We start from the raw sequence: 25,622 nt of genomic DNA on the forward strand, positions 1-25,622 counted from the left end.
CTTCCCAGGCTTGCAGGGTTAGGTTCAAACAATGCAACAAAGTCTTCTCCTAATTCCCACAATTGAATAGTTTTCTCATGACATAAGTTAGACTAGAACTATAATTGAATAGAAGGGGAACTGAGCTAGCTCCAGAATTGAGTCAAATTGAGATGGAGTCAAATGTGTTTCATTCTATTACCATAATTAACCACTTGCTGTCCTAATCCCCTTAATTCCTACAAAGATAATTTCAGAGGGAAGGTGCTAACAGTGGAGGATGGGGATGTGGAGACCAAGAAGCTTCCTGTAGAAGGTAGGATTTGAGCTGAGCCTTGAAAGAAGCCAGGGATGAGGGAGACCATTCGAGACTAGGGAGACAGCCAGTGAAAATGCACAAAGCTGGAGGGGTGGTGCATACCTGTGGTCTATGCTACGGGGGAGAGAGTCAGAGACAGAGAGCCAGACAGGGGGGAGAGAGAGAGAGAGAGAGAGAGAGAGAGAGAGAGAGAGAGAGAGAGAGAGAGAGAGAGAGAGACAGGGAATGAAGAATTTCTTATGATGCAATAATATTCCAGGACATTCTATTGCCTTGATTTGATTATTTTTTTCAGCCACTTCCCAGATGTTGGCACCTAGTTTGTATCTATTTCTTTGCTGTAACAAAAAGTGCTGCTATGAATGTTTTTTGTATGTAGAAGTCCTTTTCTATCTAGGATCTCTTTGGGGTATAGGTTTAGTATTGATTTTGATGGGTCAAAGAATATGTACATTTTGGTATCATTTTTGGGCATAGTTCCAAATTACTTTCCAGCATGGTTGGATTAGTTCACAGAAGCAGACAAGGAATGATATATGACTTGATATAAAGCCTAGAGATAAAATGGCATTTAGTTGACAATAATCTCTACCAGCTTCCATTGAATTTTGAACAGTTGATGGATATCCTATATAAAATGGAGTAAAAGTTCAAATCTTTCCAGGAGCATTTGTCTTGGGTAGACTTAATTTCACAAGTTCTAGAGTATTCTCTCATGTATGGGTTTTTAAAAACATAAAAAGAGAGTAACACTGATAACCCAAATCTGAAAGCAAAGATAAAGATTCTCTGTAAAGAGAATCTGTTGTAAAATGGAACATAGACAAATTGTCCTATTTGTGAAGATAAAAGACCAAGGTAACAGAAGTCATACAGTCTGATAAAAATCATCACTGGAATGATACAAGCACAGGAGCAGAATTGTCATCTGTTTTACCTGTGACCTACATGGACTGGTGAATAATGAATGCATCTAAAAGAGGAATGCAGAGTTGATATGAGAAGGTGAATTCCAATGAATGAGCATTAGGAAACAAAGATTGGGTCAGAGATGACAGTTGAAACAAACTTCCAAATAGCATGACATAGTCATCAGTTGTTTATGGATCTATCCCATCTGGATTCTTTGGACCCTGTACAGGAACTATGACAAAAATTGAGAATGTGGCATGGACTGGATACGTGGATCCTAATGAGTTGCATAGAGTATGCACAGTGATTCCCTGACTACTTCCAGTTGACCATATGTTACTGACTCAGCATTGAGGGAGCTTTTTGCCTTGAGGTGATTGGCCACTGAGCAAAAATTGATGACTTGGCAGATGTTTAAAACACAGCGTATATACCCTCAGTGCTCTCATCCTTTCCAGATTCAGATTATTTCAAGACAACTTCAAGTCACTTCCCATGAGGGGTAAGAAAGAGATACAATTCCCTGTCCCCCATCTAGCCATGAACACCTGGCAAATAAAGCATATTTCCTGCCTGGGCAGCACTGAGCCTGAATTCAGTACTCCTTTTTTGGGTATTTGTTCTTTTTAACTCTTTAATGAGTATCTATCCTGTGTCAAATATGTAAATATCTGCTTCCCAGGAGAGTGTAAGGTACTGAATCCTGTTTTAATTTGTTCTGTGAGTTTTGTGATCCTCTTCTGTCCTTTGCTTTATTTTTCTATATAGGAAATCAATACCTGTCTCATGCCTGATTTATAGTAAACATTGAATATCTTTCTATTTGGTCCTTTTGTGGAGACCCTAGACATGAGCTACAGTTTAAATTTTAAATAATTTGTTCCTAGGGGATTGGAAAGGGGAATGGATGAATGGAAGAATATGAGAAAAGGGAGCTTAGCCCCTTTTTCATTAGAAGCCCGTTATTCTCCCAAGAATAAAGCTAGCCCCAATCACATGTCTGGATCAAGAGCATAAGAGTCCCTTAGGGCCTCTAGGGAGGTGGTCTCCTGGGCCCAGTATTGGCTTTTTAATGTTCAACTATGAGAGGACCTCTAAGTAGGAGTAAAAAGAGTACCCATATTTGGGAGCCTTGAGATTTCCTAATAAAGTGGTTGGTGTCAATGGGAAGGTGAATTCCAATTTGTTCATATCTACCCACTTTTGCTGGAAGGTCAATATTAATCAAGACTAATTCCAGTGTATTTCAAGAATTAGCAAAACGGTATAAGCAAAAATGGGGCCTGACATCTATATACTTTGACCTTTTTATATTGTATACTAGTCTTCAAAGAAATAGTAATCACATCATGAGAGCACTAGCATTTCAAACTCAGAAGCAGATTTGGAGAAATTTAACTTTTGTGACTCTTCCATGCAAAAAGAATGGAAGAAGGGGCAGCTAGGTGGCGCAGTGGATAGAGCACTGGCCCTGGAGTCAGGAGTACCTGAGTTCAAATCTGGCCTCAGACACTTAACACTTACTAGTGTGACCCTGGGCAAGTCACTTAACCCCAACTGCCTCACTTTAAAAAAAAAAAGAATGGAAGAATCATTTGAGACAGACGCTTATAAGGGTAGCCATTCTAAAATATATAAATGATCTAAAGACATAAACAAACAGTTTTCAAAGGAAGAAATTCAAACTCTCAAAAGCCATATGAAAAAATGTTTCAAATTACTAATAATAAGAAAAATGAAAACAGCTCTGATGTTCTATCTTATACTCATCATTTTGGTAAAGAGCACAACAATGGAAAATGACAATTATTGGAGAATCTGTGGGAAGAAAGGCATACTGTTGATGGAACAATAAATTGATCCAACTATCCTTTTTTTTTCCTTCCAATCATTTTTTAAAGGGCAATGAGGGTTAAGTGACTTGCCCAGGGTCACACAGCTAGTAAGTGTTAAGTGTCTGAGGCCAGATTTGAACTCAGGTCCTCCTGAATCCAGGGCCAGTGCTTTATCCACTGAGCCACCTAACTGCCCTCTTCCAATCATTCTTTTTTTGTTTGTTTGTTTGTTTTTTAGTGAGGCAATTGGGGTTAAGTGACTTGCCCAGGGTCACACAGCTAGTACGTGTTAAGTGTCTGAGGCCGGATTTGAACTCAGGTCCTCCTGACTCCAGGGCTGGTGCTCTATCCACTGTGCTACCTAGCTGCCCCTCAATCATTCTTGAAAGCAAGTTGCAACAATACCCCGAAAGTTATCTAACTGCATACCTTTTGGCCCATCAGTAGCACTACTAGACATATCTTACATACACAAACACACCACCACCACCACTACCACTGAGGGATCCAAGACAGAGGAAAAGAACTCACATGTACAAAATATTCATAGTAGCATATTTTGTTGTAGCAAAGAACTAGATATGGTATGAATACACATTGGCGAATGGCTGATCAAATTATGAAAGTAATAGAACATTATTTCACCACAAGAAACTATGAAAGGAATAAATTCGGAAAAACCTAGGGAGACAAAAGAATTGATACAGAGTGAAAGAACCAGAACCAATTTATAGAATAACCATATTATAAAGAAAAACAACTTTGAAATACTTAAGGACTATAATCAAAGGGCAATGACCAATTATTTCTCCAGATGAAACATGTTTCCTTCTATTTATCAAAGAGGTGGGGGGATTCAAGGAGCAGATTGAGGTACATATTTTTGAACATGGTTAATGCTTGGACTTATTTTCTTTGACGATGCTTATTTGTAATGAAGTGAGGAATTGGTTTTAGTTGGGGGAGCAGGATTTGGAAGGAAGAGTGAGATAGCAACCATGAAAGTTCATGTTTCATCTGAAGAAGTGACTTTTTTGTTTTTGTAATTGTGTTGTGTTGTGGTTTGGGTTTTTTTGTGGGTTTTTGTGTGTTGTGAGGAATGGCAATTGGGGTAAGTGACTTGCCCAGGGTCACACAGCTAGTAAGTGTTAGTGTCTGAGGCCGGATTTGAACTCATGGTACTGCCGTGACCTCCAGGGCCAGTGCTCTATCCACTGCACCACCTAGCTGCCCCCAAGTGACTGATCATTGCACTTTGATTATAGTCCTTAAGTATTTCAAATCTGTTTTTCTTTATAATATAGTTATTGTATAAATTGGTTTGGTTTCTTCTTTCCCTCTGCGCTTGTCAATGTTGAAGAAATATTAATTGATGACTGATACTGAGGGAAACGCCCTGAAATGGGGGCTCAAACTGACAGCATTAGATAAAATGTAATATAATCATACATGTATAACCCATATCTGAATCCTTGCTGCCTCAGGGAGGGGTGGGGTGAGAGGAGGGAGGGAAAGAGGGATAAAAATTGGAACTCAAAACTACAAATAAAAATGTTTTATTACTTAGATAAAATGTAATAGTCTCTTAGGGTTACCCTTTGAACCCTGGGGAAAATATAGGAAGCCACAATAAGTCTCGAGTTTATAAAGGAAACACCAATTCTGCCAACTTTTTATGCTTGTATATAACAATAGATTTATTTTTCTTCAGCCCATTCTATTTCTAATACAGGAAGAAGATAGTTTATGCCTCATTTAGATTAGAACATGCAGTAAATAAATAGGAAATCACATACAGCAGATTTTCAATATAGGTAGAAAAAATTCTAGTACCTTCTAAACCTCTTTGATAGATCACCTGAAGATTATTAGACAGGTAAAGACAAGCTTTAAAGATTTGATGAATTGCTTCATTACATGAACTGGTATTAGCATATACAGACCTAAATAAAGCTTTTGTAATCTGAAAGGATTAAGAGCAATCTCATACCGTAGGAGTGATGGTCATCAGAAACCATTTACCTTTGCCAGTAAAGGACTTAATGGCAGTGAAACTCACTATCCTAATAAAATTAAACTGCAGTTCTTAGCTTTGAAATGGGCTGTCCACTGAAAAATTCAATAACTATGTATAGTGGAACCAAATTTCAAGTGTAGACTGACAAAAAGCTAGTGACATTTTGACTAGTGCTGAGTTAGATGCAGTTTGTCAGAGAGAGGTAGCAATATTAGCTAGTTATGAATTCTTTTTTTTTTGTTTTTTAGTGAGGCAATTGGAGTTAAGTGACCTTGCCAGGGTCACACAGCTAGTAAGTGTTAAGTGTCTGAGGCCGTAATTTGAACTCAGTACTCCTGACTCCAGGGCCGGTGCTCTATCCACTGCGCCACCTAGCTGCCCCACAGTTATGAATTCTGCATTACAGAATTCATTGGCTAAGGAAAATTTATGTGAAATGCTGAGGCTTTTTGTCTGAAGGCTGTTTTTGAAGGCCAAAGCTATATCGATACCTAAGTGTGTAGGTGAGGGCTCTAACCCCAGCACTCTTTTAGTTCAGATTAGATGTTTAAAATGAGACCTTTATGTGTCATTGAACAAAATTTTATTTTGCCAAATGTAGCAAGGATATACAGCAAGGGTACATTGGCTTTTTGCTTCCCTGGATGATCCTGCCCCACCCCCATTTCAAGTGGAAACTCATCATTAGGTGATTCTCACAAGATGGTCTCAGGCACCCACCAAGTTGAGAGTTGCACCTTTTATGTTGTTTAGGACAGGAAACTGGGGCTTATCAGGTTACATAGGGGGAGGAAGTTCAGGGAAGCTGTGTCAGGAAACACTGGTACTATCAACTAGGAAGGAGTAAAAGGTTATATGATTACTCAGGATCTAGGTCATAAACAAATTGAAGTGTAGCTAAGGGTTTGGGGACTTGTACCAGACAGCATGCCAGGTAATATATGTGACCTTGTTTCATTAGACCTTTTGCCTCTAACTAAGGGCAAAGTTAGTTAACTAAGGGACTGCAGAAGAGAGGCGATGTCTGATTAAAGATTTTTAAAAGTAATACAAGCCAAGAATTGAAGCAGTGGTGCTAAAGGACTCAAGGCCCGAGAAGGCTTGCCTACAGTTGAGACAATCACAGAAATTGGGGTTATGTAATGGTCAACTGATCCCACACTTGGTATCAGGAAGCAATTGGTACTACACAGAGTTTATATTTCTAGGGCCATGAAAGCTTTACAAGATAACTTTGTCAAGACAGGACCAGCAAGCTAAAGAGGAAGAGATTTGGCATTTCCCCATCCTCATTCTTTTTTGTCCTCTCTGCAGCCTTTGACACTGACAACCCTCTTCCCCTTGATACTCTCTTCCCCTAGGTTTCTCCGTCTGGTTCTCCTCCTACTATGTGATCACTCTTTCTCAGTCTCCTTTGCTGGTTCTTCATCTAGATCACACCCAATAACAGTGGGTGTCCCACAGAGCTCTGTCATGGGCCCTCTTCCCTTCTCCCTTCCTATTATTTTGCTTAATGAGCTCATCATCTCTTATGGATCAGTTATCATCATTATGCTGATGATTCTCAAATCTACTTATCCAGCCCTAACCTCTCTGTTGACCTTCAGTCTCACATCTCCAATTGCTTATTAGACATCTCAAACTGGATGTCCCATGGACACCTTAAACTCAATACGTCTAATGCTGAACCTTTCCCTCAAAACCCTCCCCTGCCCCACTTCCAAACTTACATACAAAGCACCACAGTCCTCCTAGTCCCCTAGGCTCAAAATCTAGATGTCATTCTCAGCTCCTCACTATCTCACACCTCTCATATCTGATCTGTTGATTTCACCTTTGTAACATCCCTTGCATATGTCCCTTTCTCTCCTCTGACACTACCTCCTCTGTGGTATAAGCACCCATTTCCTAATGCAATAGCCTGGTGGTTGGCCTGCCTGAAACAAATCTGTCCCCACTCAAGCACATCCTCTATTCAGCTATTAAAGTGATTTTCCTAAAGCACAGGCCTGAACCTGTCACCTCCCCCCACCCCATCCCCCAACTCAATAAACTCCCATGACTCCTGTCACCTCCAGGATCAAACACAAAATCACATTTGGCATTCAAAGCCTTTCATAATGTAGTTCCCACTGCACCTTACACCCCACCCCACCCCCCATGCAGTCTGCAAACTACTGCAAACTCTGCTGTTCCTCAAACAAGAAAGTCCATCTCCCAACTCTGGGCATTGTCACTGGCTATTCCCCATGCCTGAAATGCTCTTTCCTCATTTCTGCCTCCTAGCTTCTGACAAATCCAAATGGAAATCCCACCTTCTACAGGAAGTCTTTCCCAATTCCTCTTAATCCTAATCCCTTCTCTGTGTCATTTCCTATTGATCAGGTATATAGCTTGTTTGTTGTATAGTTGTGTGTTGTCTGCCCCACTGAAGTGTACTCCAGGGCAGAGACTATCATTTGCCTTTACTAGTATAATCTCCATCATTTAGCACAATGCCTAGCATATAGTAGGTGCTTCATAAATACTTATTGACTGGCTGACCGATTTTTACTGGCCCATAGTCACTGCTGTTGTTATTAAGTAGTATGTGATTTATACTCATCATGTGCAAAGAAAAATAATAGAAATTTTGGAGTTTTCCTAAAGTGACTTTCTATGTTTGGGATGATAGTTATAAACTTTGGCTTAAAGTGTTAGTGACCTTAGATCAATGCTTCTCAACCTTAGTTGCCCAAGAGTTAGAAATGTCTTTAACAGGTTTCAACAAAATGTTCTAAGGGTTCTCCAGTAGTTTTGTAAGCTCCTCATGGACAGGGAATATTTTTGGTTTTTGGTTTTGCATCTCAGGTACCTTGAACCCCATTTTGCATATAGTAGGCACTCAATAAATGCTTATCAAATTAGATTAGATTTGCAAAACAAGATGAAAATCTAATTTATTTTAATGTCTTGCAACACATTCTAAAACAAGAGTTCTTAATCTGGAGTCCATAACTGGTTTTTTAAAGTAATATTTGTATATAACTATTTCAATATATTTGTCTTTGTATTCTGTTTTATTATTATATCTATGTGTTATGTTGTATGCATTTAAAATCATGATTCTGAGGAGTCCATAGACTTAATCAGACAGCCAAGGGAGTCCATGACACAAAAAAAGGTAAAGATCCCCGGACTTAAAAGAAGGTAGGGCAGTTTGTTGCAAAATCCACAATTTGGGGACCTGGCAAATCATATCCCCAAAGGTTGGGCATCTATAATTTAAGTTATTTTCCTCTTCTTCTCTTCTTTATTTTGTTTTATTTTGCTATAAACCTAACAAATATAAACATTTAAATATATATAACATACAGATATTATATGTAATATGTATGTATTATATGTTGTCTAGTATGTACAACATGTTTTTAAAGGTATATTCAATTGAACACAATAATATTTAAAACTACCCTGCTTGAACCAGGAGAAACATTGTACACAGTATTAACAACATTGTGTGTTGATCTGATAGACTTGACTCTTCTCAGCTTTGTACATGGTCCAAGATAGTTCCAAAAGACTCATGATTGAAAATGCTCTCCAAATCCAGAAAAAAAAGACTATGGAATCTAGATGCAGATTGAACCATACTATTTCTATTTTTTTAGAATTGAACCATACAATTTCTATTTTTTTCTTTTTGAGGTTTCTCCTTTTTGCTCTGATTCTTCTTTCACAGCATGACTATGCAGAAATATGTTGCTTGCTGTCTTGGGAGGGGGGAGGGAAGTAAGGGAGGGAGTAAAATTTGAAACTAGAAATCTTATAAAAACAAATGTTGCAAACTATCTCTCATGTAACTGGAAAATAATAAAATATTTATATGGAAAAAACAAAACCAAACTAAAAATATTGCAAACTATCTCTACAGTAACTGGAAAATAATAAAATACTTTTTAAAGTTTTTTTTTTCTTAGTTGAGCAATGAGGGTTAAGTGACTTGCCAAGGTCACACAGCTAGTAAGTGTCTTAGGCCAGATTTGAACTCAGGTCCTCCTGACTCCAGGGCCAGTGCTCTATCCACTGTGCCACCTAGCTGCCCCCAGAGTAGTTTGTTTTTTCATAAAAGTATTTTTATGGGGGCAGCTAGTGGCACAGTGGATAGAGCACCGGCCCTGGAGTCAGGAGGACCTGAGTTCAAATCTGGCCTCAGACACCTGACACTTACTAGCTGTGGGACCTGGGCAAGTCACTTAACCAATTGCCTCACCAATTAAATAAATAAAATAACTACTACGCTTATTAAAAAAACAAACAAACAAACAAAATACCCTGCTTGTGTTGTGTCCCCTTTTGGACTTCCCTCTGCTCTCCTCCATGTATCCTTTATTACTTCACTGACATTCTTCATATATATATATATATATATATATAACTATCCCTACCCACCCACTCCCTTCCAAAGCTCTCCCCTCACCACCACCACTTCAAATAAAAACTTTCCTAGTAACAGTAAATATTGGCTTAGATTATTTTTAGAGATGAGGAGTGGAAGCCTGGTTACAAGAGAGAAGGGGAGAAGGGTCAGTGTAGTTGAAAGAGGTAATGAATGTAATGGATATGGATCACTTAGAGAAATTTACTTATGAAGGAACATAAAAGGAGCTGAAGAATCACATAAATGTGATAGTTTGCTTTGAAAAGTCCCATTCTATTCAGATCTTTGGAAAGGAGAACAGTTTATGACCAAACAAGAGATAGAGAATATTATGAAATGCAAAATGGATGATTTTGATTACATTAAATTAAAAAGGTTTTGTACAAACAGAAGCAATGCATCCAAAATTAGAAGGGAGATAGAAAGCTGAGAAACAATTTTTATAGCCAGTATTTCTGATAAAGGCCTCATTTCTAAAATATATGGGAACTAAATCAAATTTATAAGAATCCCCAACTGAGAAATGGTTTAAAGGATATGAACAGGCAGTTTTTCTGATGAAGAAATCAAAGCTATCTATTGCCATATGAAAAAAAATGCTCTAAATCAATATTGATTAGAGAAATGAAAATTAAAACAACTCTGAGGTACCACCCTCCCACCTATCAGATTGGCTTAGTATGACAAAAAGGAAAATATAAATGTTGGAGAAGCTGTGGAAAAATTGGACACTAATGGTGTTGGTAGAGCTGTGAACTGACCAATCATTCTGGAGAGCAATTTGGGGATTATGCCCAAAGGCGATAAAGCTGTGCATACCCTTTCACCCAGCAATACAACTATTGGTTTATTTTTCCCAAAAGAGATTCATGAAAAATGGAAAAGGACCCACATGTACAAAAATATTTATAGCTGCTCATTTTGTGGTGGCAATGAATTGGAAATTGAGGGGACGTTCCATCAATTGGGGAATGGCTGAACAAGTTGTGGTATATGAGTGTAATGGAATTCTATTGTGCTGTAAGAAATGATAAGCAGGCAGATTTCAGAGAAACCTGAAGGACTTGCATGAACTGATACTGAGTGAAGATGAGCAGAACCAAGAGAACATTGTACACAGTATCATCAACATTAGTGTTGATCAACTGTGATAGATTTGATTCTTCTGAAAAGGCTCTTCAAATCTAGAAAAAAAAGGACTGTGAATATGGATACAGATTGAACCATACTATTTCTTTTTGGTTTTGATGCTGTTGTTTTTCTTTTTGAGGTTTTTTCCTTTTTTGCTCTGATTCTTCTCTCATAATATGAATAATGCAGAAATATGTTTAATGTTATTTTACATATATGACGTATATCAGATTACTTGCTGTCTTGGGGAGGGGTGGAGGGATAGGGGAGGGAGGGAGAGAAAATTTTGAAACTAGACATTTTATACAAACAAATGTTTGGTTAGAGCACCGGCCCTGGATTCAGGAGTACCTGAGTTCAAATCTGGCCTCAGATACTTGACACTTACTAGCTGTGTGATCCTGGGCAAATCACTTAACCCCCATTGCCTGCAAAAAAACAAACAAACAAACAAACAAAAACAAACAAACAAAAAAACAACAAATGTTGAAAACTATCTCCACATGTAACTGGAAAATATAATAAAATACTTTTATAATTTAAATTTAATTTAATTTAATAATAAAAAAGAAAATGGTCCCGTTCTATTGTCATTTTATACATTTTGGAGGATTGTGGGCTCCTTGTGGGAAGGAATTTTCTTTTGCCTCTTTTTGTATCTCTAGTATTTAGACAATACCTGGCACAGTGGAATTTAATAAATGTTTATTGATTGACAAAGGGATTGACAAGGGGATATTATATAATGGGTGAAGAAGACATACAAAATGATAGTCCCATCAGAAAGATCAAAGTACCCAGAACCAAGGACAAGGCCTATGTGAAGAGCATTACTTCCTTCTTCAGAGGTGCCTAGGTGATTTATAATGAGGGATATGCCACATTTTCTCTGATCTGCCCAAAAAGATCCCTCATCCATTGTGTGCTTGTCCTTCATTCTCTCTCTCTCTCTCTCTCTTTTTTTTCTTAGTGAGGCAATTGGGGTTAAGTGACTTGCCCAGGTTCACACAGCTAGTAAGTATTAAGTGTCTGAGGCCGATTTGAACTCAGGTACTCCTGACTCCAGGGCCGGTGCTGTATCCACTGTGCCACCTAGCTGCCCCGCTTGTCCTTCATTCTCAAAAGAGGACCAGAATGACATCATTATGTTGGGGTCCATATACAGTGCTTCCAACTGTGGTTGATCAGATCAATATGAGCTCAGAACACTCTATCACCGGTCAGGCACAAATAGTCCATATGAACTTTTGGAGTGAAGACGTCTCTAAATTTGCACATCTCCCTGTTTATTTTGATGTTACTTCAATTCTGCTCTGTCCATAGAGTACAGTATCTTCTTGATGCAGGGCATGCCATGCTGAAGTGTCCTGTGCCAGGTTCCCTCCATACTCTCAAACTCAATTTCAAGGTCTTAAAGAGACCTCGAGAGTGTCCTTGTATCACTTCTCTTCTCACCTTCCCATGTGAGTGCTTGCCTGGGTGAGTTCTAGTCTTTTAGGCAAATGTACTTTTGGCATTCAAGAACTCAGCCAACTCCATCAACTTTCTGCAGTAGAGTTTGAATGCTTGACAACTCACAAAAGAACCTCAATGTCCCTATACCTGTATTCTGCAGGTGACCTTCAGAATCTGTCCTATGACAATTCAAATGGAAGCAATTCGGTTGTCCCTGAGGCTAGCTTTGGGTATTCCTGTCCAGGTTTCACAGGCACACAACAATGAGGGTCTGCACAATGCCTCTATAGACTTTCAGTTGGTAAGCAGTGTAATACCTCTTCTCTCCCACACTTTTCATTCAAAGCCTCTAAACTCTGAGCTAATTCTGGCAATTCATTCATCAACTTCATCATCTATCTGTACATCCCTGGAAAGTATACTGCTGAGGTAAGTGAATTTATCCACAACATCCAAAATTTCTCCATTTGCTATAACGATGGTTCCATGTATGGAAGGTTTAGTGATGGTTGGTGGAGAACCTCTGTTTTCTTGGGGTTATTGTTAGGCCAAAATAGCACAAATAGCAAAGAATTGATCCATACTTTGTTGCATCTCAGCCTCATTGGCTGCACTGAGTGCACAATCATCTGCAAACAAAAGATCATGCACCAACACTTCTTCCACATTAGTCTTGGCTTTAGCCTTTTCAAGTTAAATAACCTTCCATTAATGTAGTAGCTTACTTTGCTGCCATTTTCATCCTTGTTGAAGGCTACATTGCTGAAAATATCATGCTAAAAAGCATGGGAGCAAGCACACAGCCCTGCTTCACTCCATTGGTGATTAGGAAAGCACAAGAGCACTGTCCATTATCCAGAACTTGGGAGAGCATGTGGTCATGAAACTGACATATGATATTAATGAACTTCTCTGGGCACCCAAATTTTGCTCTAATTTTCCATAAACCCTTACAACTGACAATATCAAAGCCTTGGTCAGATCCATGAATGTTGTGTACAGACCTCCATTCTGCTCCTGGCATTTCTCCTAGAGGTCCTGGGAAGCAAACACCATATCAACCATTCTTCAGCCCTTTCTGAAGCCACACTGGCTCTCAGTAGATGACCATCTTCCAGGTGAAGGATCAACCTATGAAGGGAGACTTTGGCAAGAATCTTGCCAGCAATGACTAAGAGATCCTTCTGTGATTGTCATAGGGCAACCTACTCCCCTTTCCTTTATAGAGATGGACTGCAGAACCATCCTTGATCTCCTGGGAGATAACCTCCTCTTGTCATATAATTTGGAAGATTTCAGTAAGTTTTTGTATGAGCAGTGGACCCCCTGACTTGTAAATCTCAGCTGGAATAAAATTAGCACCAGGCACTTTGCCACACAAAAGGAGCCTAATGGCATTCACAACTCTTCTCTGTTGGAAATTCGACTAGAGAGGGATTGACTTCAACCTGAGGTATACAGTCAGCATTGGTTGATAACAGTCTGTTGAGAATACTATGGAAGTGTCTTGGTTCATCTCTCCAGGATCATGTCCTTATCATTAATCAATGTGGCTCCATCAGTAACGAGTAGTAAGACCCACCATAGGGTCTTTGGCCCATAAATAGCTTCAGGGTATCATAAAAGTGCTTTGGCTTATAACTATCAGTAGTAAAACTGAATTTATCTGCCTCCTTACTGAACCAAGAATCCTGCATCTCTCTGAGCTTTACTTGCACTTTACATTTGATGGAGTTAAACACTGCCTTCTTAGAGATGAATGAACTACCTGCTGGCAGGACCTATATGAAAAAGGTTCCTTCCTTCTTCAAAGGTGCCTATATGAGGTTATATGATGGATACCCCACATTTTCTCGTACTTTCTCAAAATGAGCCCACCCACTCACTAAATCAACCCACAAACTTTTATTAAGCACTTGCTTTATATCGTTCCTGCCTCTCATGTCAAAGAGATTGAATTCTATTAGGGGGATTACATGTTTGAAGACAAACATGCAAAATAAATACAAAAATGATAAGGGAGCAGTGACTGGAGGAATGGGGAAAGGCCTCCAGAAGGTGCCATTTGAGCTGGGCATTGAAGAGAGTAAAGGGTTCCAACAAGTGGAAATGAGAAAGGAGCAAATACTAGGCATGGGAGATAGCCTGTGCAAAGTCAGGAAGTGGAACATGGGATGCTGTGTACAGGAAATAGGAGGTTGTCCAGTTTGGCTTAAGTGTCTTAGAGAGAGGCATTAACAAGTGGCCCAAGGCCTCATGCAACACCTCCCACTTGTAGCTTGACCCAGATTTTAAAAAATAATGAAATGGAGAAAATGTATCAATTTTTACTTACCACCACCCCCATATCCAATCAGTTACCAAGATTCTACATTCTCAATATTTCTTGAATTTGCTTTATCCACTGTGCCACCTAGCTGCCCCACACACTGCTTTTCATACAGTAGTGTGCCCTAAGGCCCAGGAGAGCCTATTCCCACAAAGGGACTCAGATGAACCAGGATTTATGTTGGGGTGAGAAGTCTGACTCCAAAGGGGTAAAAAGAGATGGTCAGGCTTTTCCTTCTCTGACTGTACCCTTACTCTGGACTAAAACTCCAGGGAAATCTTGGAAACAAAACTTAGGTATGACATGTCTAGGATCTCCCAAAAATGTGGGTAACAGAGTCCCTTGTGGTAAAGGTACTCAATATACAATGTGTGTAACAAGGTATGGAATGCTTTTCCTTAGTCCTTCAACCGCAGGATTCTCTTGTCATAGAGCTCTTCTCCAAAAAGCGTGCTATTATGCTTTCATTGCCATCTGGGCAGCCAGCACCCAAGCTTAACAACTAGTGATGATTAAGGTTACTTACTGTCAAAGCTAGAAATGTGTATTTCTCAGGATCCATCATTCCTGGTCAGGGAAAGAAGTAGAAAGGCATAAGAGAGACACCAGGAATATAAATTGCTCCTTAGGCAAGCTGAGGCAAGCCACCTTACAGTTGGGAAGAGAAATCCTGTCTCTTCCATGACATCTACCTCTTGCTGGAATTTTAAGAGGAAATGATGGAAAAGGCCCTGAAAGAGATTTATCCAAAAGATATTGGCTTTCCATAATGCTTATCATCCAACCAGGGCCCTTTTTCTTTGTTCCTTGGTCAATCATCTTTCAGGCAATCTCTCAGGTATGGGGACCAATTAGGTCTTTCAAAATGGAGCCAAAGGGCATGTTTGGTTCCACAAAAGGTTCCCCTTCCTGACAAAGGTCTCTTCCCTTTAATTTTATCAATTGTAATAAGAATTCATTTTATTCAAGTTCCCTGATCAACACCCTCTTGCTGTAGGCATTTGATAAATATTTATTGATTTAAATTGAAGGCAGACTTCAATTTTGAAATTTTGCCTTTTGGTCATGACTACATGGGACCCTAAATCAAGTCAAGTCAACAAATATTGTGTGCCAGGCACTGTGCTAATTGATGAGGATAAAGAAAAAGACCAAAAAAAAAAATACAACCCTTTCTCTAAAGGAGGTCATAATCTGGTAGGAAAATAGCCTGTAAACAATTATGTACCAGTAAACTATAAACAGGATAAATTGGAGGTAGTTCACAGAGGATTAAGAGCATTAAGAAGAACCTTCTTGCAGAAGGTGGGATTTGGGGGGAATCTGAAGAAACCAGGAGGAAGAAATGAGGAGGAAGAGAATTTCTAAGTAGGGGTCTGGCAGCTAGAAAAAAAAATTCCCAGAGCCTATGGATGGAGTATCTTGCTTGAAGAAGAGCAAAGAGGCCAATGTCACTGGATCACAGAGTATGTGGGAGGGAATAAGCTGTAAGAAAATTGGATAGGTAGGAAGGGGCCAGCTTACAAAGGATTTGAATGTCTAAACAGTAAGATTTTTTTATTGATGCTGGAGGTGATAGGCAGACTCAATAGGAGCTTATTTGAAAAGGGAGTTGACATGGCCAGACCTGTGCTTTAGGAAAATAAGTGACAGCTAAGTGGAAGATAGACTAGAAGTGGGAGAGACTTAGCATAGGGAGAATAAATATCAGGCTAGTGCAATAGGACAGCCATGCTTGTACCACAGTGGCAGAAGTAGCAGAAGAGAAAAAGGGGCATAGAGGAGAAATGTTGAGAGGGACTTGGCAACTCATTTTATGGGAATGGGGGTGGTGGTGAGAGGAGTGATGAGTCAAGGATGATGATTATATTTAAAGCCTACATCACTTGGGAGGATTGCCCTGAATAGTAATAAGGATGTTGAGAAGAGGGGAAGGTTTTTTGGTGGTGGTGGGAGTGGACAAGAGAATGAATTCAGTTTTGGTCATATTGAATTTTTCTTTATTCCTTCCTTTCTTCTTTCTTTCTTTCTTGGCAATGAGAGTTAAGTGACTTGCTTAGGGTCACACAGCTAGTAAGTGCCAATTGTCTGAGTCTGGATTTGAACTTCAGGTCCTCCTGAATCCAGGGCTGGTGCTTTTATCCACTGCACCACCTAGCTGCCCCTGGTGATATTGAATTTAAAATACCTTGACATCCAGTTTAAAAGGTATAACAGGCTATTGGAGATATGAGACTGGAAGTCAGAAAAAAAGATTGTTGTTGTTCAGTCACATCCAATTCATATGTACCATTAAACTATAAACAGGATAAATTGGAGATAGTCAACAGAGGATTAAGAGCATTTTGTTTTTGTTTTTGTTTTTTAAATGAGGCAATTGGGTTAAGTGACTTGCCCTAGGGTCACACAGCTAGTAAGTGTCAAGTGTCTGAGGCCGGATTTGACTCAGGTCCTTATGAATCCAGAACCAGTTTTCTATCCACTGTGCCATGTAGCTGCTCCAGATTAAAAGCATTAAGAGGAACCTATGGACCATAGCATGCCAATACTGTCCATGGGGTTTTCTTGGCAAAGATACTGAAGTGGTTTGCCATTTTCTTTTCCAGTGAATTAAGGCAGAGGTTAAGTGACTTGCCCAGGGTCACACAGCTAGTAAGTGTCTGAGGCCAGATTTGAACTCAGGTCTTCCTGACTGCAATCCCAGGAAAGAGGTTAGTACTAAATAAATAGATTTGAGAATCATCTGCATAGCAGTTTACCCCCTGATCATTGATTCTATGGGACCTGGTGAGATCACCAAATGAAGCAATATAGAGGGAGAGGAGAAAAGGGTTCAAGCTCAGTATTGATGGATCCACCCACTATCAGGTACCACCTGAAGGAAGATCCAGCAAAGCAGTCTGAGAAGGAATAGTCAGATGGGTAGGAGGCAAACCAGGAGAGAGCAAAGTCAAGAAAACCTAGGGGAAAAAAGAGCATTAAGAAGTCAGTTAATTAACAATTTCAAAGGCTGTGGAGGTAAAAAAGGATGTAAACTGAGAAAAGATAGCTAAAACACACAAGACACAAATGCATGATATCAAGGAGCCTAAACAGAAGCTGAAATACTCCAATTTTATTTTTTCTGACTGTGTTTCCATCTCATAGGGAAATCAGAGTTGTGGACTGACTGAAGGTAGAGAGGATGGAGGCATACTGAAAAATTTCCCATTAAAAAAACCCAACCCTTTACTTGCTCTTAGTATCTCTGGTTAAGTTCTGACTTTGAGCTCTGGAAAGACTGTTCTAGATCTAAACCCAAAGAATGCTGTTCTTTGCATAAATTCAACAAACCTTCCCCTACTCAGTTCTCCCCCTAACTCTGAAATGTGGTACAGTCTCCCCTTTCCTTTGACTCCGGTAGGAATATACCATCATTTCTTTAAGGGGGTAAACTGCTAGAATAGAGTTCTCATTATAGCCACCAGAGGGTGGCACCCACCAGGGTCCTGGCCTTGAGGAGCAGGCATCAAAACAGAGGGGGGTTGCCCTCTGCCTCTCCTAACTAGAACTAAACCTGGCATTTTTGTGACCTCTGACCTTACAGTATTTAGCCTAGCCTGGTGTTCAATCTTTCCTAGGATGCAGTTGTGGATCTTCTGTGCTGAGACCCAAAGACTCAGAAAGGTCCCTGATGTGTTCAATTCATTTTGCATGAATGTATTCTAGGCTTGAAGTGTGGACTCATAACCAGGCAGGCCTCAGCATCTTCCCTCTCCTATTCCACATAGGTTAGGGGTACGGATGGGGAGCTAATCATTAGGGCTTCTGTCTGGACTAAGGGTTTGTAAAGAATGAGAAAGTGAGATGATTTGAGAGAAGGCCTGCACCCCCCCCACACACACACACATACACCCCCCACACACAAAACCACACACCGTCACTGTCCTAATTCCAGCTGGGAGTCTCTAGCAGATAAGGGGGAGGGTAACTTTCAAGGAACCACCCCTCTCATCCTGACCTTCATTATGCAAATGACTGGGATAGGAATTCAAGGAGGAGGGTGCTTAGTAACAGGAGACAAGGAGGTGGGTGACTGGGGACAGGGAGGGGAAGAGGCAGAGAGCCCAAGAGAGTAAAAGACTCCCCAGTCCTTGCCTTCCAGCTTGATACTCATTGCATTTTGTTCCCAGGTGGGCTGGCAATCCCTAGGGTAGGTGAGCTAGAGGCTCAAGTTTGAGCCCCACGTAATGTTGTGCTGAGACTAGAACTGCCCTGGGTTGGGAAGGGGGCAAGGTCGTGGTAACGGAAACTTAGGGCATTTCAGAGCTGACATCTCATACATGGATTGTTCCTTTTATTAGATCACACAGAGAAAAAAAAGGGCTGTGACAGTATTAGAGCTGATCAGGGCTCTTCCTAATGCCCGACTGGGCATAGAACCGGGGCAGGAGTTGGAAGATTATATTACCATTTATAAATAGAAAAATAAAATTACCGGCCAGGAACTAGGGCACTCAGAAGGGACAAGGTAGTTGTAAGCTCCCTGAGGGCAGGGACTGTAAAATATTTATCTTTGCATCTCATTCCACATCTAGTAAAGTGCCCAGCATACAGTATATGCCTAATAGATGTTTGTTGAATTTAAACGGATCAAATTGAATTTGTAGAGGGCCGAGGAAAGAATGGCGGCTGAGGGAAATGCTGCTTTCATCCACGCACAACCTTCTTATTCCTCCTTAGGACACCTTGCCAAAGTCCCCTCAATCCTAGCCCCTCACCCGGCCCTTCCTCCTCCGTCCTCATCCTTCTTCTCTCTGTTGCTCCTTCTCAACGATTCTTATCTTGTCTGGATCCTCCGGTCCCCACTCATGTGCCCACGTCTCTGCCCGTGCTTAGGCGTTTCCACTCTCAGCCCAGTAGTTCCTCTGCCAGACGGTAGAGGAGGCGGGAGTACCAGTGCATGCCTATCGACTGGGTTGTCCCACCAGGTAGTAGAGCCCCTAGCGCGTGGAGCAGACGCAAGGGCGCGAAGGCACGGTGAGCCCACTGGTGACTCTCCAGGACAGCGTAGCAGGAGGCCAGGACGTCGTTCACCAGCAGAGTCCCATGCGCGGTAAGAGGTGCGAACACGCCCACGGCCTCCTCCCTCGCCACACGGGCCACGCGCGCTGGTCGAAGCGCGTCCCCGCCTGGGGCAAGTACCGAGTCCCCGGCGCGCAATCGGCGAGCAAACACTGGCTCGAAGTCAGCTGGGGCAGGCGCCGGGCCGCGGGCCGCAAACACCAGGTGCCAGGGTGTGAGGAGCAGTTTGCGTGGGGGCCTCTCAGTCTCCACGGCTACGAACGAGGCCCGGCGCTGCAAGTCTCGGTCTAGGAAGAGCAGCACCGGCGTGGGGACCACCCGGCCGGCTGCATCTGCAGCTAGCACCCAGTCTCCGTGATGCAATTCACGTAGTCCTTTCCGTTCTCCGCTCCGCAGACGGACCGTGGCATTTCCTGGGAAGCAACCACCTGCCCGCACCGCCAGAGAGTTGTCTGCGGTGGGAGCAAGGGGAGAAAGCTTAAACCGAGACTACACAATCCCCCTTCCCCCCCGCCCCGCCCCCCCCCATCCCTCCCGCACACTCTCCATCTCCGCCTTCTTGCTCCCACCCGGGCAAGGAATTGGCTAGAAGAGGGATATTCGCCGTGATTTACAATGGGATCCGTCCCCTTGGGCTCATTTTCGGGCAGGTTCAGTATCTTTTTTTCTTTCCAGCAAGTGATGCTTTCAGGATCCGCCCTGGTCCACCCAAGCCTTACCCTTACCAGCTTTGACAGACACGTGAACGTGGTTGCGAGACTCGTAATGTACCCAGTCGAAGCCAGCCTCTACTGCTAGCCGTGCCAATAGCCCGTACTTATTGCGGTCGCGGTCCGACGTGGTTATATCCAAGGCCCGGCCTTCGTAGTGTAGTGAGTCCTGGGCATGGTGTCCGTCCTCATCCCAGCCTTCTGTTACCCGTAAGCGCACCCCTGGCCACATGTTCATGACGGCGATGGCCAACGAGTTCACTCGTTCCTTACAGCGCTGGGGTGGAAAGAAGGTATGTAGGGGTTGGAGGAGTGTAATCAGAGGGTAGGAGGACGGGGAGAGAAATGAGACGTAAAACCAGAGTCGTCCCCCCCTACCCCCCAAAATCCATTCTCTTTGAACCTTTCATCTTTCTTAAATAACTTAAGGGAGGGGGTGGCTGGGTGGCGCAGTGGATAAAGCACCGGCCCTGGATTCAGGAGAACCTGAGTTCAAATTCGGCCTCAGACATTTGACACTAGCTGTGTGACCCTGGGCAAGTCACTTAACCCTGATTGCCCCGCAAAAATAAAATAAAATAAAATAAACAAACAAATAAATAACCCAATGGGAAGGCCGGGAAGCCCCCTCCTGGAATAAAGGGCTATGAGGAGAATCATATCTTACCACCATTTCTGGTTCCCCTTTCCCCTCCAAAAGTGCTGGCACTTCAACTCAGCTTAGGTTCTAGATGATGCCCCCCCCAACCCCTACCCCCAATGCAACTTGCTTTACAGAGAAAGACGGGGTGTGGCTCCACCGGGGAACCGTAGGGGGAGGCTGGGCCGACTCCCCCAAGAAGAGTCCCTATTTAAGCCATCTGGGCCTCAGCTTGGGCCCAGACCTCCCTCCGCCTGATTCATCTTTTGTTTCTTTGCCTCCCCTGGCACCGGGCACTGTTTCCTTCCTTCCTTCCTTCCTCCTCCTCCTCCTCCTCCCGCTACCCGACTCACCACCACCTCCCCCACCTCCCCCCAGCATTAATTAACCCCTTCAGGCACCACAAACCTAGAGGAGAGGGAGTGGGAGTGAGGAACCTAGGGGGCGCCTGGAGGGGCCGAGACTACAGGAAAGGTTAGAGTGGCGGGGGCTGCGGAAAGCACAATGACCATTCTCCGGGATGACTTAACCGGGTGAGAATCCCGGGCCGGGGCCGGGGCCGGGGCAGTGGCGGGAGAAGCGAACTCAGCAGCTCTAGCCACAAAGACTCTTTTCAGCCGCCCCAGCGCGGGGAGAATAAAGGGCAGTGAGCCGCGCCCCCCTCTCCCAGAGGAGCGCCACAGCCCCCTCCCCCAGCTCGGCCAACTCTTCGTGGGCCCAGTCTTAGCCAGGGATCTCCAAGCGCACAGAAACCCCACCTCTCGCTCCTCTAGGCTACTGCCTAGAAAGACAGGGCTGCAGTATCTGGGAATGAGGAGTGTGCTGCCCAGTCCGGACTGCCCATGAATGAGGAGATCCCTGATTTGAGGTGAAAGTTGGGGGTGGGCGGAGAAGGGAGGCGAAGGCTCACAGCTTGACTCTGGGGGAGTGAGCCTGCGGTTATCGCTCATAGTTACAGTCTAGTAGCAAGAGACCTTGGCCTGACTCATAGTGGGGAGAAGGGAGGGGTTGGAAAGGGACCCCCTGGAGGAGGCGGAGAGGGAACAGCCTCCTTTTCTTCCCAGTCCCGCCCACTCACCTTTAGCTTCGGTTTTCCTCATCACAAGGGTGGGGGAAAATATTCCTCCTGGTCCCCTACCCCCAACCTCTACACCTCCAGCAAGTTCCACAAAATGAAGGGGAGCAAGAAAAGTCGCTGCGTTGCTGTGGCCATTAGACTAAGAGGAGGCCCTGACCTGCGGGGGCAGGACAGCTAAGAGCTGGGGCTCTCCAATGGAGCTCAGTTCAATGGGGCCATTTTGCTGCCAGGCAGTGGTGAGGTGAGGGTCTAAGAAGTATATCATATAGTGCGGGGATGGGGATGGGGATGGGGTGTGTGTGTGGAGGGCTTTCCTATATTCCCATACAATAAAAGGTTCCATTCCAATTCTGCCTGCTACAGGTATCATTGAGAAATGTGAGTAGGCACAGGCCCGAGGAGGGAAGGCCCTGGCCGGAAGGAAGCCCCAATTTCCAATGTAATAAGTGCTGAGCAGGAAACTTGTTGGAGCTGTAAATTGGGGTCTCCTGGGTTTGAATGGGGAAAGAGGATGAATTCCCTCTGGACAGTTTCTCCAGAATAAGAATCAATTAAATCAATTAAAGGGGCCAAAGCAGTATCGCCTTCGATCTTTGTAACCACCATGTGAGATAGATGCCATTATTGTTCCCATTTTATGGATGAGTAAACTGTGGCAGACAGAAGTTGACACTTAGGGTCACACAGCTAGTATGGAGAATGGAGAATTAACTTGTCCAGAGGACATAGATTGCTTCTCCCTTTCTTCTCTTTTTTCCCTTTTTTTCTTTTCTTAACGCTGTATAATGGCAAAAACCCCTCTACTAAAGTCCTATTCCAATGTGCCACAAAGGGCAGAGGTAATCCTGGGTTCCCAAAAGACCAGGGCAGTAAAGTGCAAGCCTTAGCAGACCCTGCCAAATTGAAAAGAGTTTAAGTACAGCCTGTTACCACCTGAATACTTGTGCTCTCAAAATCTGAAGTTTGTGGCTAAAAGGTTGTACATCAGGTGATAATTTTTCCCACATAGATGAAAACAATGGATCCTGGAAGTGAAAAATGGAAATCTAAGGAGGCGTGGGTTCTAGTCCTAGGTCGGCTCCTAATGAACTGAGTGACCTGTCACTTTTCTCTGGGCCCCAGTCCCATGATCTAGAAATGAAAGGATTGTTTCTTTCTGGTTCTAAAACGAGAGGCTAAGTTCTCTTCTGGTTCGAATCCATTATTCTATCTAAACAATTGTTTCAATACCTTTTCTTTTCTTTTGAGAATTTGATTGTGAAAAGCTGGTTTCATCTTCCAGACATCCAGTTGCACACCTCCAACTAGACAAAAGTGGACTCCTTGATCCAACAGGGTTATGAGATTCAAGAGCCCTTGATTCCCTTTAACTTTCTGAGCTGGCCACTTCTTAGAGCCCAAGTGGGAAGGAGACATCCAGGTTTCAGTGAGGTTAGACATAGTGAATCCTGACCCTAATTTCAGAGCTTCTCACTCTGATGTTCTCAAGGTGGGAAAGGATTCTTGGGGACAGGGACCCTTTGCAGGAATTTCCTGCTAATACATCCTCAGAAATAGTGATAGGGCTCTTGAAAGTGTTCCTGGAGGGGTGAGGTGGAGTGAGGTGGAATCTTCCAATGGAGATGGGTATTCTGAAATGGGACAGGGCTCCTAAATGCCCCAGCATGGGTATCTCCACCCTGTGGCTCAGGAATTCCTTTCTCCACGTCCTCAGCCACAGTCCTGAGTAGTCCTGGAGAGAGCTTGGCACACGAGGGTCAGCTATTGAAGCTCTGCCCCTTATTCCTCAGGAGACTCCCTGATCACTCCAGGGCCTTGCTGGCCCCCGGCTCACCTCAGCCCTTCCTGCCTAGCTCGGTGACTGACCCCCGGTCCACGCCTCAGTCATTTCCCGTCTCGCCTGCCGCCATTCCACAACCCCTCCCCCCACCTTCTCAGCTTCTCCCTTTCACTCTCATTAGTCCTACCCAACTGCCCTCCCTCCCTCACCAGTTTACTCCTCGGTGATTCTTCAAGCCTTTTCTATTGAGGTATCTCCTTCTGAGACGAGGCTTGTCCTATCTAGGCTGCAACGATTGCAAAGTAGGGGTGGTGGTGAGGGAGAGGTGTCCTAGGATTCGTGGGAACTCCGTCCCAGAGCGCCACAGGGAAGGGCAAGTGGGCAGCGGGCATGTCCAATACAGGTAGGGGCAGACACCTGAGAGACAGAGATGGGGCTGGGGCTGCCTTTTCTTACCTCGGTCATAAGGCGGTCAGCCCCACTGTTCTCCTCATCCTTGAAGATGATGTCAGGATTGTAGTTGGGGACTAGGTCTCGAAAGCGTTCCGACCCCCGGACCACTCTACCTTCGGGCTGTCCGCTGGCACCGAGGGTTCGCTCCGGCACGCTGGGCACAAACTGCTTGTAGAGCAGCGGTATAAGTTGCTTTCGCACATAGCGGCGTCTGCCCACAGGTCCCCGGCCCGGTCCACAGCTCCTGGCAGGCAGTGTTAGTAGAGCCAGCAGTGCCAGGCAGCACACGGGCACCAAGCTTACCCGCAGCGCCATGGCACCCGCCCCAAGGGGAAGGAATATCTGTCCTCACGGGGGCTTCTAGTCACTTGGACATTAGCAGCAGGTGGAGGTTCAGCCAGGGAGCGCAGGGCTCACACTGATGTCTGTCGCTGAAAACGGTCCTGGTACCGAGGATCTTCCTTCATGCCCCCGGAGTTTGTGACCCGCCACTAAGGGACTATAACATAACAGTCTAGGAAAGGGGCAATGGGTACCAGCCTTGGACCCGGCTCTACTCGCTACCCAGGACGGTGTGGCCGAACTCCGCCTTAAGTGGCTATACGCCCCACCCACTCTCTCCTGCCCCACCCCCCGGGTGGGCCTAACCAGCCTCCAAGGGCTCAAGCATCAGACCCAACGCCCCTCTTCCCCTCCCACCCCGTTTCCATGCAGCCGGCTTTCAATCGCTGGCTGGAGTCAGCAGCCGGTGTATGGCTTAACGTGTGTGTGTGGGGGGAGTGGCGGGGGGGCGAGGAGGGTGGGAAGAGGTCTGGGGGCACTCAACGAGTCAAAAATGCCAGTGGCTTTGCCACCCTACTGTCCCAGTTCCTCCACAGGTCTTGGCTCTCCTTCAAGGTCTGATAAGGGCCGACGTTCGATCCACCCCCCAGCCCCCTAAGTGCCAGTTTTTGATCGCAGTGCCTTCTGGGGGGTTCGAATATCTGACCTGAAATTTCCCCAAATTCTAGGTTTCCCGCCCCAGTAGATTGCTCTCATTCCCTTACACCACGGCAGCTAGGTGGCGCAATGGGTAATGATGGACTTGGGAGTTAAGACCCGAGTTTGAATTCTACCTATCTTACTAGCAGGGTGATCCTGGGTAAGTTACTCAACTTCCTGGCCTGCTTAGCTATAAAATGAGAGTAATAACAGCATTTACCTCCCAGGGCTATCTTGAGGATGACACAAAATAGCAACATGGAAGTACTTTTGCAAACCTCAGTGTTAGTATAAATGCTATTCCACATTAGACCACAGACTGATCTCCAGCCATTCCAGTTCTCTTGCCTTGGAGTGGATAAAACTTAGCTGGGGGGACCAGAGGTGTGGAGGTACTTTGCTCCTACAGTCAGACCCAGAGGGATAACCTCCCACACATGATTCTGAGACTGAAGATTTGCCTCAGAGTGCATCTACCAGGCACTTTGGACACCTGCTGCTTTACCATCCCTGGGTGAG

The 25,622-nt window shown here is 43.8% G+C and overlaps 1 protein-coding gene across 2 annotated transcripts; it reads right to left on the reverse strand.

Annotated features, from left to right (window-relative positions):
• Positions 1-18,803: 18,803 nt before the first annotated feature.
• DHH (desert hedgehog signaling molecule) lies at positions 18,804-24,632 on the reverse strand. Of its 2 annotated transcripts, none has more exons than XM_043968694.1 (3): positions 24,126-24,632; positions 20,187-20,448; positions 18,804-19,913 (listed from the first exon to the last, which is right to left on the reverse strand). In XM_043968694.1, exons 1-3 carry the CDS (start codon positions 24,435-24,437, stop codon positions 19,288-19,290), a joined length of 1,200 nt encoding a protein of 399 aa, XP_043824629.1. In that variant the 5' UTR covers positions 24,438-24,632; the 3' UTR covers positions 18,804-19,287. The 2 variants fall into 2 exon arrangements, with proteins under 2 accessions (XP_043824629.1, XP_043824628.1); XM_043968693.1 differs by having other exon boundaries at positions 20,181-20,448.
• Positions 24,633-25,622: the final 990 nt, after the last annotated feature.

This window comes from Dromiciops gliroides, chromosome 5 (genome assembly GCF_019393635.1).
Source record: "Dromiciops gliroides isolate mDroGli1 chromosome 5, mDroGli1.pri, whole genome shotgun sequence".
In the NCBI taxonomy this organism is placed as follows: Eukaryota; Metazoa; Chordata; class Mammalia; order Microbiotheria; family Microbiotheriidae; genus Dromiciops; species Dromiciops gliroides.

Coding starts and splice junctions, on each gene's coding strand:
- DHH (XM_043968693.1), bottom strand. CDS start 24,437: ATGGCGCTGCGGGTAAGCTTGGTGCCCGTGTGCTGCCTGGCACTGCTG. Junction 20,449..24,125: donor CTGACCGCCTTATGACCGAG/GTAAGAAAAGGC, acceptor TTTCCACCCCAG/CGCTGTAAGGAACGAGTGAA. Junction 19,914..20,180: donor GTCTGTCAAAGCTGGTAAGG/GTAAGGCTTGGG, acceptor CTCCCACCGCAG/ACAACTCTCTGGCGGTGCGG.